This window comes from Cyprinus carpio, chromosome B4, assembly GCF_018340385.1.
Source record: "Cyprinus carpio isolate SPL01 chromosome B4, ASM1834038v1, whole genome shotgun sequence".
NCBI classification, from domain to species: Eukaryota; Metazoa; Chordata; class Actinopteri; order Cypriniformes; family Cyprinidae; genus Cyprinus; species Cyprinus carpio.
This window is the reverse complement of record NC_056600.1, coordinates 10,127,219-10,148,085: the sequence shown is the minus strand read 5'-3', so window position 1 is coordinate 10,148,085 and position 20,867 is coordinate 10,127,219. Positions and strand designations below refer to the sequence as shown.

The following is a 20,867-nucleotide window of genomic DNA, read 5'->3' as shown; positions in this document are numbered from 1 at the left end:
AGGTTTGGATTTTGAAAATGTTAATATATCGTCAATTTTTCAGTTAACAACCAGTATATTATATATATATATATATATATATATATATATATATATATATATATATATATATATATATATATATATATATATATATTCTAAATTATAATTATTATTATTATTATTATTTTCAGCTTATCAGTATCAAAATTTTAATATTGGTGAATTCCTGCTAAGTATTGGATAATGTACAGTCAGTCGGCAGCCCTTTTTTTGTTAAATATTAGATCTTTAAATCTTTAATATTTCATAAGAACAGGGATCTAAAATGTAATCAGATGAGGACATTTAATGCTTGCATATGGCACAATAATCATAAATAATGATTGAATAAATGAGCATGCACATGCTGGGATTTTTCAGCTTCAGCTTTTAATATGAGAAGCTTTGCAGGATATCCCACAAGCCCTGCTGTGAATAAATACACACCCTGTACTCTAACTGACTGTTTTGCCTGAAACTGTTTATCAATTCACCTCTAAACTCCTAAGAGGGAGGGAGGGCCGAAAAGGAGGAGTCAGACGTTTCCTCTCTCTCTCTTTGGCCTTGTAGTCTCAACCCTCTTAAAATCTTTCGTCAGAAGCGGAGTTTAAAGGATGTGCTCCTCCACCCCCCTCTGTGGTTGTCACGGGTGATGGGTGACATGGGCGTCTTGGCGGCTGCCACCAGTTTACATAATTTCGACATGGCCGCAGGGAAAAAGAGACTACGGCTGCAACGATCTTCACTTCACACTCCTCCAATTAGAAGAAAGGCCCCTGCTCCGCTGCTTAGCACGGCTCTCGGGAAGCGGGAATATTCGAGCTTAACTTTTCAGCCCGCAGGGCAGTCACCAAAGAAAGATGCCGTGGTGGAGTTGAGAGGACGTTTAAGACAGACTAAAGATGCCCCAGTTTATCTGACAACATCTGAAATGGTGGACGTGATGTGGAATTTGGTGTCAGAAATGCTGAGAATGTTTTGTGAGCACTGAAATGTATGTCAAATTCAGAAAGTCAATTTTTGGTTTAAGTAGTACTGTATCCAAATTTAACATCTTGCTCTTCTCTAAAATTACTTTCTTTTTATAGTGACATCACCTAGACCACACGGGCCACTGGATAATGTTCACTGGTACACAGATGTAGTCCTGCCATTATTATTATTATTTTATTATTCTTGTTAAATACAGGGATGCATGATATATACAAGATATATACTTTTTAACTGTATCATCCATGTAATGGCCAATATTGCAATTATAGCAATTATAGCAATTAACTAAATTAATTCAAAATTTATTTAATTTTTCATATTGTGCATTTTAACAGTGATGCTTAAATAATAATTCAATTTAATTCATGTTTATTTTTATAGTGCTTTTTATGGTGCAAAGCAACTTCTCAGAAAATTAAGTTTCTACAATATTTAGTAGTAGCTTATCAATGTTGACTGTCAGTTTATGTACATATTGCAGAAATGTAAAATCAATTAAATCGTAGACGTAATCAAACAGATGATGAACACTATTAACCGCAATTATTATATGTTGCAATCAAACTTATAGCAAAATGTGGTAGTTTTGTATGTTGTTTCAGGGTTGGCATCATCTGAGGTCCTCTGAGGGGTTGGCATCATCTCTTCTCAGGTGTTCTGGATCCAGACTGGAGCTTGTGTAAATCCTAGTTACCACGGGATTTAAATCCCTTGGGAAAACAGAGAAACAAATAGAGACATAATTAGCGTAGCTGCTGTTCCGACCAAGTAAAATTAATTAGTTTAACCCAAGCTAAAGAATAATAATGTGCATTTGATCAGATATAACTGCAGTCCAAAATTATGAGATGCATTATTTGAATGCTTGGCCAAAGAGATGTGTTTTTAATCTAGATTTAGACAGAGAGAGTGTGTCTGAACCCCGAATGTTATCAGGAAGGCTGTTCCAGAGTTTGGGAGCCAAATGTGCAAAAGCTCTACCTCCTTTAGTGGACTTAGTTTGCTATCCTAGGTACTACCAAAAGTCCAGCGTTTTGTGACCTTAGGGAGCGTGATGGATTGTAGCGTGGTAGAAGACTAGTTAGGTACGCAGAAGCTAAGCCATTAAGGGCCTTAAGTAAGTAATAATATTTTGTAACTGATACGGAACTTTATAGGTAGCCAGTGCAAAGACTGTAGTATTGGGTTAATATGATCATATTTTCTTGACCTGGTAAGGACACTGTTAGTTTTGGGCTTTTTGTATTTGTTTATTTGTTTTTTGGGGATGAAGGACAAGCAGTGAGTTGTGGTTTACGGTAGTCCAGTCTAGAGGTCATGAATGCATGAACTAGTTTTTCTGCATCAGAAACAGGTAACATGTTTATGAAAAACAGGTAAAATATAAATAATAGTAGCCTTTTGTGTATATCATTTCTTCTTTTTTTATTTGAGCAATATATTATAGAATATATTTAACATCAACGCATAACATGAAAATAAACATTGGCTTATCTGTATTAGCCAAAATGTTATTTTTATTTCCATTTAATTTTCATTTTACATTATAGAAGTAAAATGGTCTAACACTGTCACTTTATTTCTTTTTTCTTCTTATATCTATTTCCTTTTTTGTCTGTATTTTTATTTTAAATACAATTGATCAAGCTTCTAGCATTAAATAAATGACTCTCATTACACCTAATGAATGCATATGATATTTAGTTTCATGGTTTTTGCCGTAATGCATATTTGATGGCTACATTAATTGCCTGCATACACCTGTGTAATGCTAATGCACTCCCTCCAAAACTTTTCAAGTTCCACTGCAATCAAAGTACAGAAAACTGTAGAGAATCGTATTCCCAATTGCGACGATACCACAGAGTCAAACTTTTTCTGAGAGCCTTCTCATTTGAAAGAGGCCTTTGATGTCTCTAGTCGCTGGAGTTCTGCTTAAGTGAACTGTAATCTCTGGCATTAAGACTCGCTCTATCTTTATCTCCATCCCTGAAACATGAAATGAATTACCACCAAATTTTCTCCTCTCTCAATTTGGCCCTCACCTTGCAATAGGGGTCATTTCCTTAATTGGGCCCTTGATTTGCCCAGCCATTTATAACCTTTTTGTGTCATAAGGGGAGAATAGCACAATAATCAATATTTAATTTTTTTTTCTGAACAGAGGTGAATGTAAAGTTTGACCCTGTGCACTTGTTTGTGTGACCCGGACTGAAGGAAGTACATTCTCATGTTTCTGTTTGGATTTAAGGATCCTCATCCTTACTGTGCTGCTAAAATAGCACAAAATCTGTTCCGGAGAAAGCAGAAATGCAGCACATTAGTGTAATTTTGTAGGCTGAATGGCTCTTTATTCCTTCTCAAAAAGAAAAGCTTTTTTTTTTCTTAAATGCATCTTAATGCGAGTAAAGTCGTCTTGCGTTGACAGTGCTTGTCCGACCTGCTTACCCTGACATGCCGAGATGGGTTTTCTCTTGCGCTTAAAGGGTGTATTTATAGAAACGTTGCATTAAGCCTGTGCCGTGTTTTGTTTATTTGTTGCTTTTTTAGGTACAAGCATTTCTTGAGGGACTTGACAGAGAACACCAGTCCAGACAACCCAGAGTTTCAGCAGCTTTCAAGTAAGAGGCACCGCCGTCTCGCAATTCGACAAACACTCTCTTATCCTGTTAGCGCTCTGTGACAAAAATGTTGATGGGTTTAGCCTGTCTAGATGTTTTTTTTATTATTATCTGTTTATTGTCAGGATCTGTATCAAGCTGTGGAATCACATTCACCCAAAGTCACACTTGTTATGCTTGTCAAATTTGCTTTCCACTCTAGTTTGTCACTTACAGAGCAACCTAAAAAGAGATCACTCAACGTGTTTGTGATGATGAGGTGCTTTGCGGAGATAAGCATTGCGGAGGATACCATGGCCTGTTGAAGAAGGTGCAAATGCTGAAATCGTTTCATACGGTGCCAAAACAAACCCGTGTCTTAAAGGGAAAAAAGTTTTTAAGTTGGCAGCCGAAAAGACAGCCTCCCTTGTCTTTGTTAGGGTGACAAAGAACAACTCTGGGCCCCTGTTGTAGCGCTCACGCGTTGTTATTGTCACCGGGTGGCTTTGCTCGCCGAGGATGAAAGTACGGCAAAGCTTAACGTGAGTCTAAAATCTCAATGTGGATTTTGACATAATTAATAGGGACCAGATCAGAGGATATCAACCATGCAAAATATAAATAAATAAAATCTCCGGCATCAACAGAAGCCCCGATAATGACTCATTTCTATCGTCAAATAAACAGCAAATCTGACTTAAGAGCCAGTGTACACAAGGAATTATTTATGTGTATCAATTAAAATCTCATTGGTTGCTTGCTGCTGTTGCTTACAAATTAAAACAGCCCCTGATTCTAAGATGAAGGTACATATCCAGATTTGCCCCTCCATTGCCTCTTCCTCTTCTCATTAGAGCTGCTTTTTAAGCTCACTAGCTTTTTTTTTTTTTTTTTTTTTTTTTTTTTTTGGAGAGGAAGAGAGAGAAATAGAAAAAGTTTCCTCAATCGGCCTAGGCATATTGTAAAGGGAATTATTTAAAAACAACCCCAGACAAATTATATTGTATCTGATTAAGCAAACTACTGTAGCAGTGAAACTCACAAGAGGCTTTGTTGTTGTTTTCCAGTTTTCTTTTTGTGTGTTGATTTCACCCCCCCATTTATTGCTCTTTTTATTTTTCTCATCACACGTGCTCATGTATGCAGCGAAACGCCGCTGTTTAAATTATCATAATTGCGGCATTCGTCAATCGTGTAAGATTTGGGGTGCTAACTTCTGCATTTCCCTACAGCCAAGTATCTCCTCAACTCGTTTGCGAAAATTGTCAAAGGTTAATTAAAAAAAGTTAACACTTGAGAACTCCTCGGACCGAGTTCTGTTTAAACATACTGAATGTCTGAAATAAAAAGACAGAGAGAAAGTGTTCGTAGAATGTGGAATGAGATGGTATTAATAATGCATCAGCCGTAGCTCTGTTGAAACACAATTATAGAGAGGGTTTTCTTAAAAGGGAAGGACTGAGAGACGTACAGAGAGGCCCAGGCATCTCTAAACAGTCACTTTGTTTGGTTTTGCTTGTAATTGTTCTAAAGATAAGTGACTCAATTAGGCTGTGATTATTTTACTATGAGGCAAACGCCCCGAGCGCTCTGTTCATTGTCTGAATTGTTAGAGTCAATAAGACCAAAGCTGGGTTTAAAATTAGTATCCATCTGCTTGTTTGTGTTTCTTTTTTCTTTTTAATGAGTTGATGATGTCTACATTAGTTAATCAATTCCAGGCATGGTAATTGGCAAAATGTTTTCTCTAAAATTTTAGTTGCAAACTAAAAAAGTACGATCTGAAACTCTGAGAACGAGTTCACTCTACATTATTTAGATCACGTTTTGACGCTTTTATGTTGCACAGCTTGCTTCCAATAAACCAATGAACCACAGAAATCTGGTTTGTACAGAAACCGTGTTTATCAAGCAGACAGAAATACAAAAGTTTCAGATGAAGTATGTAGGCCTTGTGCTTTTGATGGCTAGCACAACATCCTATGGCAAGGTCTTCACCCAGTCAGTGGTGTTTGGATGTGTTAATGCACCCTCATCTTCCTCCAGGGGGTTGATGGTGAAATCAAACATTGTGTGGAGGCCAAAAACAAACTGTTATTATCATATGCAATAATGCAGTCTGCATAATGCATGAACGCCTATGGGTGTGCACTTATTAGTGTGTCATGCTGTTGTATTACTCATTTGACGCCCGTAATAAGTTCAAAATTGCATAAATAGGTCACACTCTTGTTCATCTTACTGTATTGAACTCTGTGTTTTTTTTGTTTTTTTTAATGGAACCATCAAATTATACATTTATGGTAATGATTCAACAATCTACAAAGAAGTGCATATATTGTTATTATTTACAATAAATCATTAGATTAATGCCATTAGTACACACAAAAAATTATGCATTTGAACATGTTCGCTACTAAAGTGTATCTGTGAACAAATACTAGAAGTAATGCCAAACACACAATACTGAAGCTTGCCACTTTTTGATGTCAAAACATGGTTTGAAATCTGGTTTCAGGTGTCCCGACTAACCTGAGAGCTGCAGTAAGTGACAGCCAATTAATTAGCACCAAAAGAGCGAAAAAGGAGAGTGATGCATTGTGAACTGGAAGTTTTTATTTTTTCGAATGGCGCTTCCTCCAAGCACATAACAGTGATATCATAATTGATGCACCTAATCTGCAATTAGTCAAGTGAAGTGTTTGCCAACATGACAGAAAACTTAATAAACTGTATCTTTGAATGTACACAGTCTGACATGCTTCAGTCTTTCATTGTGTGCTTGGCATAAGGAGGAATTTTAGGGCCAGATTTACTAAACAGGACAAATTAGCGCTAGAGCGCAATTCCATAAAAGTGCCGATGGGAGGGGAAAATTCTGCGGGTGATTTACTGACAATGTGCACAGACACAACCTCTCATGTCCATAATGACCAGCACAATCTACCAAGAGCAGTGCAAATGAACGCCTGCTTTAATACATGCTTTTTTGGGGGCATTAAAATCATGCCGCAAATACCTGTGAATTGACAAACGCAAATCTTAGTAAACCACGTTGCATGATTCATTTAAATACTCTCCTCCCATAAATTTACTGATTGAAAGGGAAACTCCTGCAAATGCATATTTGATAAGGTGAGTTGCAAAAATAATGGTTCTAAGTGCTAATTTCCCACTGCATGTCTTTAGTAAATCCTGACAGTAGTTTTTTAATGCCAAATGAGGGTTTGCACTGGCACAAGCTGATAGTAAATCTGGCCCTTAGTGTTCTGTTTAGTTTTTTGTGCTCGTAGAGTTTGGTCATGTGTCCATTCAGTTCCTTCCACTGTTTCATGCCATGTGCCCTTTCGGTGCAGAGGCAGTGAAAACCATCTCAGAGGTCGCCCAGCGGATCCAGGACAACGCTCGCAGCCATGAGAACCACCTGCAGCTGCGCAGAGTCCAGAAACAGCTGAAGGGCCGAAAGACCAGAATCCTGACTCCAGGTTAGAGACTGTGATCTTCCATTCTTTTTATCTCCCAGAGCTCCATGGAGAGCCAGAGAGTTAAGCGGATGAAGGAGGTCAGGTGGAAGAGTGAGGAAAAGTAGTCTTGTTTAAAAGAGATCCAGCTGTTTGCCCATAATCAATAGAGGCGATAGCGGGTGGTTTTGTTTTCGCCAGCCACAATCGCAGTCTCCAATCTGAAAATTAACTGAATTTATCGACAAGTTCTCACCGCTAATTGGCAATGGAAGGGAAGTGTGCCTTATGTCAGTTCTTTCCATCTTTCTTCTCTTGTGCTACTTGTGGAGTGGAGGTCCTTTCTTCCTTCTTATTTATCCCAAGGGAGAATGCCCACGTGTGAAACAAAAGAGAAGGAGATGGAGAAGGAAGGGGGAGAGAGAGAAAAAGACAGAGAGGGCCTTGTCGTGAATGTCTTGGCCTGCCAATCTCCCCCAGGACCAATTAGCGCCTCTCCTCATCTTGTGGGCCGGCAGATAAAAAGGAAGCTGGAAGAAAGGGAGTGAGAGAGAGTGTGTGTGTGCACAAAGGTGGTTGGAAGGCTGGCGATGAATACCCAACGAGCACTGGGCTCATTTCACACAGCGCCGGATGTAGGAAGAGTGTAAAAAAAACCCTCTCATCCTGTTTTTCCAGGACTCTAGAATTCTACCGAGGTCCTTTCTCTTGTCCAATAAGGCTTCTTTTCTTCCACTTGCACTTTTTCTGACTTCAGAAGGCCGAACCAAACCAGGCCATCCCAGCTTATCTCACTCAACCCCTCCGTTTCCTCAGATGTGCCCTAACGAAAGTGATGCTTGACAGATGAGAGGCTTCGGAGCCCCTGAACAATATTAAGTGGCCGGCTTGGAGATAAGGGCAGTGTAATTCTCAGACGCAAAGCTTGAATCAATGGGACATTGATACAGCAGACAGACTGTCTGTTTCCTTGGAGTCCTCGGCAGGACGTTGCTGCCACCACAGCTTTCCAAGGGCCAAGCCGAAACTCTCTGGCCTCCAGAGCGTAATAGAAAGACGAAGAGAGAAAGATGAGACCATTCCATGCCCTTTGGATGACATACCCCCGCCCCATTGGTCAGTTAAGTGCAGATCTTTTATGCCAGAAACAAACCACCAATCAGTAAAATCATCAGCCAACATGATGAAAGGGTGCTACTCAAAGGGGGCAATAAAGTTACATTCAAATATCTGTGCCATTATAGGGATAAAAATGGTGCTATAGGGTGACGCAGAGGAGACAAATTGTTGAATAAAGTCATTATTTTTGTTTCCTTTGCGCACAAAAAGTATTCTCGTAGCTTCATAAAGTTACAGTTGAACCACTGATGTCACATTATTGTAACGATGTCCTTGCTACATTTCTGAGCCTTGATCGTGTAAGGATCCTTGCTGTCTAAGAAGGGTCAAAGAGCTCTCGGAATGCATCAAAAATATCTTAATTTGTGATGAACAAAGGTCTTACAGGTTTGGAATAACATGAGTAATTAATGACAGAATTTTAATTTTTGGGTGAACTAACCCTTTAATCCAGATGTGTTATTGTTCAGGTAACTTGTATTGCTCTGCCATACCAGTTGTTGGCCTAAAAGAGACAACTGATTTACCAATTACCATAATTACATGATTCTGACTTGAATAAAGGATTCAGATGTCAACATAAAAATTACAGCTTGTATACTCGGTATGTTCAGGCTTTACATCCCATAATTACGGTAATTCTGACATGACGTGAATGCACCGTGAATATAGAAGACTGATTATTCCTACTTGCGGCAATGAATCCAGCATTGTGTAATTGTATTGTATTGCATTGCCTGCATAGTAGAATATGTTTCAGCCTTAAAGTCACAATTTTTTTTATAATCGTGTAGTATGATTAATAAGAAAAAATCTTTAAAGAGGGCTCCTGGGCTTTGAATACTGTAGATGAACACCTCTGAATCCCCTTTTAACTGAAATGAAAGGGTAACCTATCCAACAAAGCCTTGTCAAAATTAACAATGATCTGACTTGCCATTCCATCACTTTCAAATCAAGAAATGCTTTTATGTGTCTCTGGGTCTTTGGCTTGGTCACATCAGGAGGACCCTAGCCGCTTTGTAGTGCAACCTTTAGCACCCTGCAAACCACTAGGTCCTTTGTAGCTGGGCAGAGGTGCTCTTTGACAGGGAAAGTTGAAAGCGTTCAACATGAAGAGGGGGATCTCCAAGTTCCTGCTCTTTGAACTCAGCCGATGAAGCCTTCCTTGGATATGTCAGTCCAAACCAGTGACGGGTATTTGAGGCATACAGATTCACATTAAACAGAAGCGGGGATTCTTTACTGCTATACCTGTGGACAACTCTATGTTTTTGGCACTGGGTGTCTTGTTATTGAGTTTGTACATTTGTTAACATTGTGGATGTGCAACCGAAATCGTCAGGCATGACTATCCTGCATGATCCAGATAGAACTTCACCATGTAAATGCATGTTACCAATTTAAAGAAGCCAAAGAGACCATTAAATCCAATCTGCACATGTCGCCCTAAAGTATCACAGAATGTGTCTTCGTTGTTGCCTCATATTAAACCTGTGGCACTTTTAAAAAGCAGTTTGACCCCTACTTGACCCCTCTGCTAATCATGAAGTGCTTGTCTGTCGCTCAGAGCATCCATTTTGAGCTCCACACTCTTCCTATCGCCAGAGCTGCAATCACAAGGTTCACTGGGGCAATTAAGGAATCAGTAGCAGGAATGAAATTTCATCTTATCTATCCAAATGTCAGCATCTAATTTAGTTTCCATCATGCAACTGCCAATCACTGAGAAGGGAGATTGGTTGTCTCTTTTCCTTCTAAAGTCTTGTAAACCTTCTACTTTTTATTGTCTGCTTGAAATTGATTTTTTTAGGTAGACAATAGGTAAGTCCTTCATCCATTTCCCTGTTATCTCTTCTCGTCGTAGGGAGGTGGTACATTCGGGAAGGCTGGCTAAAGACAGTGCCCCCTAAAGGCACGGAGGCAAAACCCAAGATGTTTTACCTGTTCTCTGACATCCTGCTCCAGGCCAAACCATGCAGTCCCATACATCCTACCAATCGGGATAAGTTTAACTGCCAGCGAATCTACCCATTAAAGGAGTGCACAGTGGATAAAGTCTTCGGCCACACCAAAAGCCAGGGAGGCCTTATTAGTGTAAGTTAAAACAGCTATATTTACAATTCAGAGGGATTTATTCTTGTTCATAATTCAGTTCACATATTTTGGTATGAGTCATTTTTATTTTCCTGGATATTCATAAATTTGAAGTGTGTTCCTGACCCACTAACTCCACTACAAGTCATGCTGCGCGAGTCAATGGCGTGTTGATGTTCACACTTTTCTTAGAAATCAGCTTACTATTGGCATGCTTATGATTGTTGCATTTTGAGGGATAATTGGCAAAAAATATGTTTTATTAAAAATACTAACATTTCATCTCCATTAAATGTGTCCACGCCAGAGGTAGACTGGGGATTTGGGTGAACTTAAAATGACTGAATGCACAGTACATTGGTTATTATTGTAGTAATTACAATTGATTTTTAGATTCTGTAATCGATGCGTTCAATTTTCATTGGTGGGCCAATGCATTTTTACAGCCCCAATTATTTTTTTGCCCATCTGTGGAGTATAACACACTTTTATCCATTAAAATTCCTCATAGGCAATCTTCAGGTCCATCAAATATATTTGAACCGTATGTCCCTCCCCACACTCATTGTTCTCAGAATGACTTGATCAGCAAGTTAGCAAAAATGATTTTTTTTTTAATTTATCATTCTCCTTCTAGCGCTAATTACTCGAGTTCCTCATAAGGCTTCAAGTTTTAATGTCTCCACATGGCTTGATCTCTTTCCAGGTCTCTGTGCTGCCGCTGTGTGACAAATTATGTCTAAACGATCTCCACACTCTCATGAAACATTCAGACGAATGTATCGTACACCACAAAGGCATTTATTCCACATGGTTTAGTTGGTTTTAAAATAGCATAAATCTGAGAACTAATATACAGTTATTGCATATGCATACTGAGATACATACTCATTAACTACATAAATACAACCTAAAGATGTCGTACATATTACTTTACAAGTTGTTGAGCATTTCGTAAGGTTTAAGGGAGCTAGTGGTCTCGGAACTACTAGACTATCATGTCGCAGGTATGCTTTTTAGGCACATGGAATAGACCTAAAAAGGCCACCTGCTCTAAAGATGTGTGGAAGGCGCTCGCATCACTCCATCAGATTAGATCACAGATCCATCTCTTCCGCTCAGCCGCTGAATGCATCTTCCCGAAACCCTGTCAGTGCTCCGCACTCCTCTCCTCTCCTCTCCTCCACCTGGGCCGTGGCCGAGGCTGCATATTATCTAATGGCTAGAAATGGCATTTCATTAGCCTGTTATCCCACAGAGGCCTCAAATGCATACTCAATAGCATTAGGTGTAATTTCTCATAAGGACACATTATTGATCCCGGTTCCACCCGCCTCCCACCTGGACCGAAGGGGAAAGAGGCTGTCAGCACTCTCTGGCCCCTCCCCGGCCGGGCCGTGAAGAATTAAAGTAAAATTAAATTTGACAGCTGGAAATGCCATGGCAATCTATATGCAAAGTTTGAAAATAGTAGTAGTAGAGGAAAATGCGCTATGAAAATTTTGGCTCCCTCTCCCCTGTCCATTTGTCTAGATGAGAGAGTGTTTGTATACGGATAATTTCTTCCCTCCTTTTCTCTTTCTCTCGCATTTCCCATCTTCGCATCCCCCTCCCTTTTCGTCTCTCCATCTTCCTCTCGCAGCTCCCCGTCTTTCTTCTTCCACCTCCTTGAATATTATTCTGCATCCATGACCGATTCCCTTTGATGTATAAATAATCAAGTGAAATTATGTGCGTCGAAGAGGCTCCGTGCTCCGCCGTTCGTATTATACAAAGTAATTTCTACCTAAGAGGGTCAGATTTCCTGACAAATCCCTAATTACCGCATCGCAATAGAAGTGGAATCTATTTGTGCATAAATCAGGCCACCCGTCCCCCCATGCGGCAGGCCCCTAATATCGCACTCTGCTTTGCCTCGCTCGCTGAACTTGGTAATTTGATAATACTTTTGATGATGGTACATTTGAAATCTTAATCTATTTAATACCTAATGAGAAACAAGTGCGCCAGACCCCCCCGCCTCCTTAAAATATAACTGGAGCGCCATTACTTTTTACCAGGTGTCCATTTAAGACCCAGCTCCACTCATTACTATTCCGTCCCAAGTCGTAATAAAGATTAGGGCTGATTATTGATATGCTGTTGGTAACTGCTGCTGTTTCCTCCACTCCAGCGGCCTCAGGTAAATGTGAAAGGTCATTTAATATTTTCAAGGCCCCAATTATAATCCACTCTAATGGGTCCCCGTTGTAATTATTCCAAGGATAAAGCCTCTGCCTTTGTTTGGGGTTGGATGGTTCCCGTTGTCTTGTTTGACATGTGTAATCTAGCAGTAAAGTCTCCTCAGTGTGGATGAGTGATGGTAATTGCTGTTGACTCAAGGATGAGCCATCTGACGGGAGGCGGAGAACGTGGGCCGAGCTCAGAAAACTTGTCCTCCAAGTGCAGATCATTGCCAAATTAGCAGCTGAGAGCATCAACTGGCACATCTGTGCACCTTTGGGCTCCAGTGGAGAAAGTGTTGCTTCCTCTGCAGCTCCTTCATGGTTATTTTCATGACCTATTTTGCATCAGATTGAAAATCAAATCATTAAATGCATTAAATTATCTACTTATGTTATTGACGATGTTCTTTAATGATTTGTGAGGTGGATTGTTGTCTCGCCTTCAATGCTGTGTGTTAAAATTCATCTCAAGACCAGTTAAACCTTTAAAATGTGGCTGTTCATCCTGTACATCTATAGGCTATATGCCTGAAGAACTGAAGTCAGTACTGTGAGTCATAAGATCACAAATGTTTGAGATTTTGAGACCCTGGTCCATGTAAACACTGGAGGCAATGCTAACAAACTAGTTCATGGACGCCCTCTAGTGATCCAAAGGAATTATGTGCACAACCACATATGTTGAAAGATGTTTTTACCATTTTCGAGAGACATTTCAGTAAAAGCCAATATAATTTCATTATACCTTAAATATGTGACTGTACATGGTTTAATAATTTTTTTTTTTTTTACACACACACACACACACACACACATAAATATATGTGTGTGTGTATATATATATATATATATATATATATATATATATATATATATATATATATATATATATATATATATATATATATACATATATACACTTACATACATACATACATACATACATACATAGATACATACGTATGACATATATACAAATGGTACCACCAAAATCACTGCTTTTCACACAAGTTCTATTATACATAAACTCTCAATCTCTTCCTCTAACTGAATATTTTCTCTCTTCTAGTTGACCTTCGCCAGGGCCAAACTGCTTCTAATGTCCGATGATCAGGGGGACATTAATGATTGGTACCGTAGCCTCTGTTTGGCTATTGGGTGAGTCTATCTGTCAACATGAGGATACTCAAAAATCAGCTCCTTAAAAAACCTAAACTTTTTAGGTTACCAGCCCTAAAATGTCACTCCACCCAGGTTTTGAAGTTAAAACATCAACACAGCTCATAATCATTACGCTGTAGTCAGTGTTAGCACAACATCAGTGCCCTTTACTCTCTCACAGGACCTGAGGGCAGGGCGATGGTTGACATGGGGCGAGTTTTTCACAGAGGACAGTTCCAACTCTCAAGGCTAGGTTAATTAGTTTAGCACTGTCTGAGTGATTGGGAGGGACAGATAGTCACCTCATGCCATCTTCATTTTATTAATATTCTGATGATTGTGTATTTTTGTGCAAGTCCTACCCTTTAATTATTATTATTATTATTATTATTTTAATATTAAAACATTTTAAAATGTTAAATGTTAAAAAAGTCTGTTTTCTTTGAATTCAGCTTTCTATATTATTAAGACAGCTGTATTACCTTGACATTTTTGACTGTTTGCCACCTTAAAAAAAAACTAAATTATTTTTAATTCATGTCAAATTACATAGCAGAGGTGTACTCAAGTCATTGCATCAGTAATGTGAATTGTTCTTTAAAATGCCTCATGCATTGACCGTTATGCCTAAGAGACAGATCTATGTTCAGTATACATATACAGTATACATTTTGTTTTTGTTTTATTTTTATTTTTTTCCTTGAGGTCCAGAAACCTAATTTAGGGTTTCCATAATTCTTAGGCTATTTTCCATCTTCTCTCTGACCCGTATAATTAAACAGGTAATTTTTTATTACTTTGCTGCACTCATTTATTACTTGCTTGCAGGTCCAATATAATTTTTAAGCATCCAGTACTTCAACCGGTTTAATAGAACAGGTTCACAAAACAATCTGCGCTGGCATACGGCGCATTAACTGTTAAGATTGGACTGAAAAACTCAGGGACCATCTTAAATGTAAATCTAAACTCGTGATATGCAGAGCTGTAGGTGCTACACAAGGCCTCGAACAGTCATTACTGCAGTTTAGTTTCAATAAATGCTCTTTTTGAGTTCTGAAAATTTAAACAGTATGTTTAAATAGTGTATGTTGACTCAACTGTTTAATTGAATGTTCAATAGAGTTTTATGGTATTGCTAAAATATCAAGCAAAATGTATCATTATTTGTCCCCTTTAAATTGTGGGATCCATTACTCTTGTGTCCTTTTTTAATTACCTTCATATTTGACACAAGCCATGTCACCGATCCGCATCACGTGACTTACAATTGCCTTTCTGATTCTATTCGTTCCCCTCCATGATTATCTGTAATGCAAATGTAATCGTTTCCTTTCATGAAACACTATCAGATTCCCGTTATTGATACAGTATTATGTTATTGCTATTGCTTGTGGTTGGGAAATATAATCCATGAGCTTATTTTCAGTTGTTGCATACCAGTAACCTTAATGCAACTGATTATTGACTTGAAGCAAGACCACAAACATACCGAGGCCCTTAAGGCCGTTTGAAACTTAAGAGCACATCATTCCTTTCAATTTCTTTGCCATATGCCTAGAAATCAACATCACTAAATCAGTGATTCAAGTAAGTTAGTATGATATATTTTCCATAAGTTAGTATGATATATTTTTGGTTTTAACTGTAATATTTGTGATGTTTTTTTTTTCTCACTTGAGGAAAATTGTTATACAAGATGAACATGGTTTAGGTTTCACCCACACATATGCAGATACACACCAATACTAGTTGTTGGCCAGGGGACTCAATCAGTTTGCAATCGATGGTTTCGATGACATGAGGTGAAGGCGGCTGGAGCCTTATGACAAAACTGAGCGTCTCCCATCGAGGCAGATCCGCTCAACTCTATGGTCAGATAGACGTCTCCTATACAAACCAAATACTTCCCTTTCATGTCACCAGACAAAAAAAAAACACACAAATATTCTGTGCTATAGACACAGTGTCTCCTGTGCTGGATCAAAAAGACGAAGGAAATGATCAATGAGTTTTAGAGGACTATAATTCAGAACGTTTTTGAGTTACTGTATATTCTCCTAGTTTCGATTTAGTTACTCTTTCCCGGATTCAAACACTTTGTCTCTTTCTTTCATTTTCTTTCTTTTTCTTTCTTTCTTTCTTTCTTACAATAATATTAAAAGAAAGACTAACTAATAATGATAATATGTAAATGGTGTGTTTTTTTATTCCTATTTTATATATTTCTTTCTTTTTAATAAAACATTGAACTGAATTTCCATTCTTCTTTTTTTATTCCTATTTTATATATTTCTTTCTTTTTAATAAAACATTGAACTGAATTTCCATTCTTCTACTGATTGAGTCATATTTTCACATGTTTTTTTTATGCCACTTTCTTAACCCTACAATTCATTTTGTGTCTAAATTATAATTTAAATGAAAAATTGTTTTTAGTATATTTTATATATATATAATATATATATATATATATATATATATATATATATATATATATATATATATAATATATATATAACAAGTAGTGTTATTTCGTCCTGTAATTTAACCCCCACATACTGTATACATTTTAAAAGGGGAAAATTGAGCTGCATTATATATTTTTTTTTTTTATTTGTGTTTAAAGATCATTTTAAAAAACATTTTCGGCTAAACTGTACTTCTAATGCAGCAAAGCTGCACACATTCCTACCAAAAAATAGCTAAAAATGCAAATAACATGTTCAAATTCAGTTGTCTCCATCGGTTCGTGAAAAATAGTTAATACTTTTTTGGATTTCATCTCAAAACCGCAGTCATGAGCTGGAACAATTTTTTTTTTTATACAAGGTACAATTATAACACGTCTCACAATTGTAACATGAGCTGGAGCTTGAAGAGGTGGTCTGAGTTTGTCATCTGTATTAAAATGTCAAGATTAGCATCAGGTATGACATGAAAGAGGAGCTAATGATGTAGTTTCATACTCCAGCTTCTTGATTCCTGTTTAAATGACTGATCTTAATTGTTTCCCTGGTTCAGTTGATGACTGATGGTCTTGTTTTCTATCCCAGGCAGCTGAAGTCAAAGAATACAGTGGTGCACAGGAGAGACAAGCTGCGTAGGAAGCCAATCAGATCGGATCCAGACAGTCAGAACACTCAAGAATTACAGCAAACACGTGGAATAAAAAGAACCATGGTCAGTTGTTGTTTCATGTTTAATTGCAATTAATGTTAAAAAATTATTAATAACTAATATTATTAGTTAATTAGATTATGCATAAGGTGTTTTAAAGGCTGAAGCTTTTCTTTGTTTTACCAAATTAGTAAGATGTATTTTTCTAATTTAATATGTACTGTATGTAATTTAATATTTATGTATGTTTGAAACATTTTATTTATTACCTGGTTTGAAGGGTTAAATCACCTAAAAATTTAAATTCTTTCATCATTTACTCACCCTCAAGTTGTTCCAAACCTGTAAGAGTTTCTTTGTTCTGTTGAGCACAAAGTAAGATATTTTGAAGAATGCTTGTAACCAATCAGTTGACGGTAGCCATTGACTTCCATAGTATTTTTTTCCATTCTATAGAAGTCAATGGCTGCCGTCAACTGGTTGGTTACAAGTATTCTTCAAAATATCTTATTTATTATCATTATTATTATTTTATTTTTATTTTTTGTGCTTAATAGAAGAAAGAAACTCTTACAGGTTTGAAACAACTTGAGGGTAATTAAATAATGACAGATTTTTCATTTTTGGTTGAACTATTCCTTTTAAATTAGATTTTTAAAAAAAACTGATTTTTAGCCTTTTGTACACCACTGTTCATAATTTAATTTAAATATTAAAAAAATATATTATTCTTTGGATTAGAAAAATAAACATGTTTATTAAGGAAGAAATATGTCATATTTATAAATATTGTGGGTTAAAAAGAATATTTAAATATATAACATAATACAAATGTAGAATTAATTATTTCTCAGCCACTAATCATTTTAACTAAATTGTGAAATTTTATAATGAATATAAATTCATTGCAAAAATCAGTTTTCATTGGTAATCTGATCATATAATTTATACTTTTTAAAATTGTATCATTTTTATTTGTATTAATTTATACTGTATGATTTTACTTTACATGCACTTGAACATCTGTAATCTCTAATGCAGATGTTGGATGAAGAGGTTCGGGAACACAAAGAGGGTCATAGCAGCAGTTCCATCCCTTCAACTGGGGAAAGCGGCTACAGCGCCACCAAGAGGCTGAAGCCCAGTGAAGCTCCTGCTGCAAGGTAGTTTTACAACATCACTTCATGTTATCAGACCCTGATAGAACAATACTGTTCCATCTCTGTTATCTTAACCAGTACATTATGTACCCAGCATTTGTAATACACGGCTTCTGTGACAATTCTCTTTGATGGTCTGAAGAAAAGGTCTTTTTATGCTGTGTGTATATAAAACATGTACCTGCAATAGAAATCTGAATAGCATAATAACGCTCACATTGTTAATGCAGACCACAGGAGTCTTCTGGATCGAGCTGCGTCATACTGTGAGGAGGTTCATGTTCTGAAAAGAGCTGAAAGATCTGCCCACAGATGGAAGGAGCAGAGGTGATTTAGGATGAATGCAATGCAATCTACATCTACTACACTGCTGCATTTTTTTCCATATGCCAAAAAAATATACTGCAATGCAGTCTTATTGCTTTTAAGCATGTTGACTGTTTACATTTTAAAGGTTTTTATACTGAGATGTCTTACTATTTAAAGTGTAATTCAATGCAGTATCACTCAGTTATCACCAATAATGGCCAAAATCTAACCATTCTATTAAAAATTACATAGACACAAAAACATCATGTATAGTAACAGACTATTTATCTAGTCACACCAACTCTGAATGTATATCACTATAGTGCAAAACAATGCTATTATTAGCACATTTTTAATATGAAATCATTTAGTGCAATAAGATTTTTTGGTTTGCATGAGATTTTGCTCCATTATACACTGGAACAAAAGGGCAAACTGCTTTTATATACACTGAATGTTGTTTTTATTATACTCTGCAATACTTAATGCAAATATATGTATTTTGTCTGCTTGTGTAAATTAAACTTTTACTATTAGATCCATTTAGTGGTATGATTGTTACTAACTCTGTTATTCTTGTCAATGTTATATTTTGCATGTGAATTAATAAAAACTTAGTGATTTGCTATAAAAATTGACAAGGTCTATTAAACCAGAGGTTTTAACTGTTCATGCTCTGGTCAACACTGCCCTCTTCTGGAACATTGCTGATCTCTCAAGTCTCACGTGCATTAAATCCCAATGCTAGACTCTAAGTCTGGAATTGAAATCTGTTAGAGTCCTTGTAACACCAGCCATAGGTTTTTATTGGAATACGGGTATATTTAAGTATTATTCGGTCTCTGTTTGTTAATTAACTTATTGTATTTGTTTATAGTTATTGCCTTGGTTCCCACATTCATGAAAAACCTGGAAATATAAATGAGTTTGTAAACTGATTTCCAGGTCATGGTAAAGTCAGAAATTTCTATAGGAAAGTATCTGTGTTCCTGTTGTCCTTTATGAAATATGAAAGCTCAGTTGGCCACATGGTGGCAGCACACTGCTTTTTTTATTTTTGTTGTTGTTATTATTTCATAAAGTAGGCCACCTAATGCAGGTGGTGATGAGAGCACCGACCCTGTCTGTTTAGACTAGTATGATATTACTTATATTGGATAAGAAATTCATGCATTGTTGTTTTCACCTTTATTTTGGCGTCTATCATCACTGCGTGCTAAACAGTGTCCATTTACGGTTTCAAAACAGACATTCAGATCACACAGTTGCAGCTGATGCAACAACATCTAATTTCTGAAACTGCCAGCAATTACCCAGTTGAATACTTGGCTCAATTTTCGTAATTTGCACCTCATCTTTTCACGTTTGCTCGAAGCTGATGCCAGATTCTCTGCTGATTGTTTTTTCTGCTTTATTATTTTTTTGTAGGGTGGTTGAGGATTCAGAATACCATTCATGGTCAATGTGTTTCAGTGTGTTTTTGATGGATTGTAGCAGGGTTACAGACTGAGACCATAGTGAAAAATCTGGGTTTCTTAACCTAATCTAAATTTGAAAATAATCTTAAAATAAAATTATATCAAAATAAAGTTTTTGGATTACAAAAATATGATTGTCATTAATTAACTCAGAAATATATATATATATACATGCACAGTGGGTACGGAAAGTATTCAGCCCCCCTTAAATTTTTCACTCTGTTATATTGCAGCCATTTGCTAAAATCATTTAAGTTCATTTTTTTCCTCAGTAATGTACACACAGCACCCCATATTGACAGAAAAACACAGAATTGTTGACATTTTTGCAGATTTATTAAAAAAGAAAACCTGAAATATCACATGGTCCTAAGTATTCAGACCCTTTGCTGTGACACTCATATATTTAACTCAGATGCTGTCCATTTCTTCTGATCATCCTTGAGATGGTTCTACACCTTTATTGAGTCCAGCTGTGTTTGATTATACTGATTGGACTTGATTAGGAAAGCCACACACCTGTCTATATATGACCTTACAGCTCACAGTGCCATGTCAGAGCAAATGAGAATCATGAGGTCAAAGGAACTACTGCCTGAAGAGCTCAGATGGCAAGGCACAGATCTGGCCAAGGTTACAAAAAAATTTCTGCTGCACTTAAGGTCCCTAAGAGCACAGTGGCTTCCATAAACCTTAAATGGAAGACGTTTTGGGGACACCAGAACCCTTCCTAGAGCTGGCCGTCCGGCCAAACTGAGCTATCGGGGGGAGAAGAGCCTTGGTGAGAGAGGTAAAGAAGAACCCAAAGATCACTGTGATGAGCTCCAGAGATGCAGTCAGGAGATGGGAGAAAGTTGTAGAAAGTCAGCCATAACTGCAGCCCTCCACCAGTCAGGGGCTTTATGGCAGAGTGGCCCGACGGAAGCCTCTCCTCAGTGCAAGACACATGAAAGCGTGCATGGAGTTTGCTAAAAATCAGAGAAATAAGATTCTCTGGTCTGATGAGACCAAGATAGGACATTTGGCCTTAATTCTAAGCGGTATGTGTGGAGAAAACCAGGCACTGCTCATCACCTGTCCAATACAGTCCCAACAGTTAAGCAAGGTGGTGGCAGCATCATGC

At 37.3% G+C, this 20,867-nt stretch overlaps 1 protein-coding gene across 3 annotated transcripts in view; it reads left to right on the top strand.

The window, feature by feature from the left end:
• The window catches only part of LOC109056884 (Rho guanine nucleotide exchange factor (GEF) 39), a 135,504-nt gene extending 116,696 nt beyond the window's left edge, over positions 1 to 18,808 (top strand). For all 3 annotated transcript variants that reach the window (XM_042721902.1, XM_042721903.1, XM_042721901.1), the window contains 7 exons: positions 3,565 to 3,635; positions 6,971 to 7,099; positions 10,062 to 10,291; positions 13,586 to 13,674; positions 16,734 to 16,860; positions 17,839 to 17,960; positions 18,188 to 18,808. In XM_042721902.1, the coding sequence (XP_042577836.1) occupies positions 3,565 to 3,635; positions 6,971 to 7,099; positions 10,062 to 10,291; positions 13,586 to 13,674; positions 16,734 to 16,860; positions 17,839 to 17,960; positions 18,188 to 18,227 (808 nt within the window). In that variant the 3' untranslated portion in view covers positions 18,228 to 18,808. The remainder of the gene's footprint in view (positions 1 to 3,564; positions 3,636 to 6,970; positions 7,100 to 10,061; positions 10,292 to 13,585; positions 13,675 to 16,733; positions 16,861 to 17,838; positions 17,961 to 18,187) is intronic.
• The last annotated feature ends 2,059 nt before the right edge of the window (positions 18,809 to 20,867 follow it).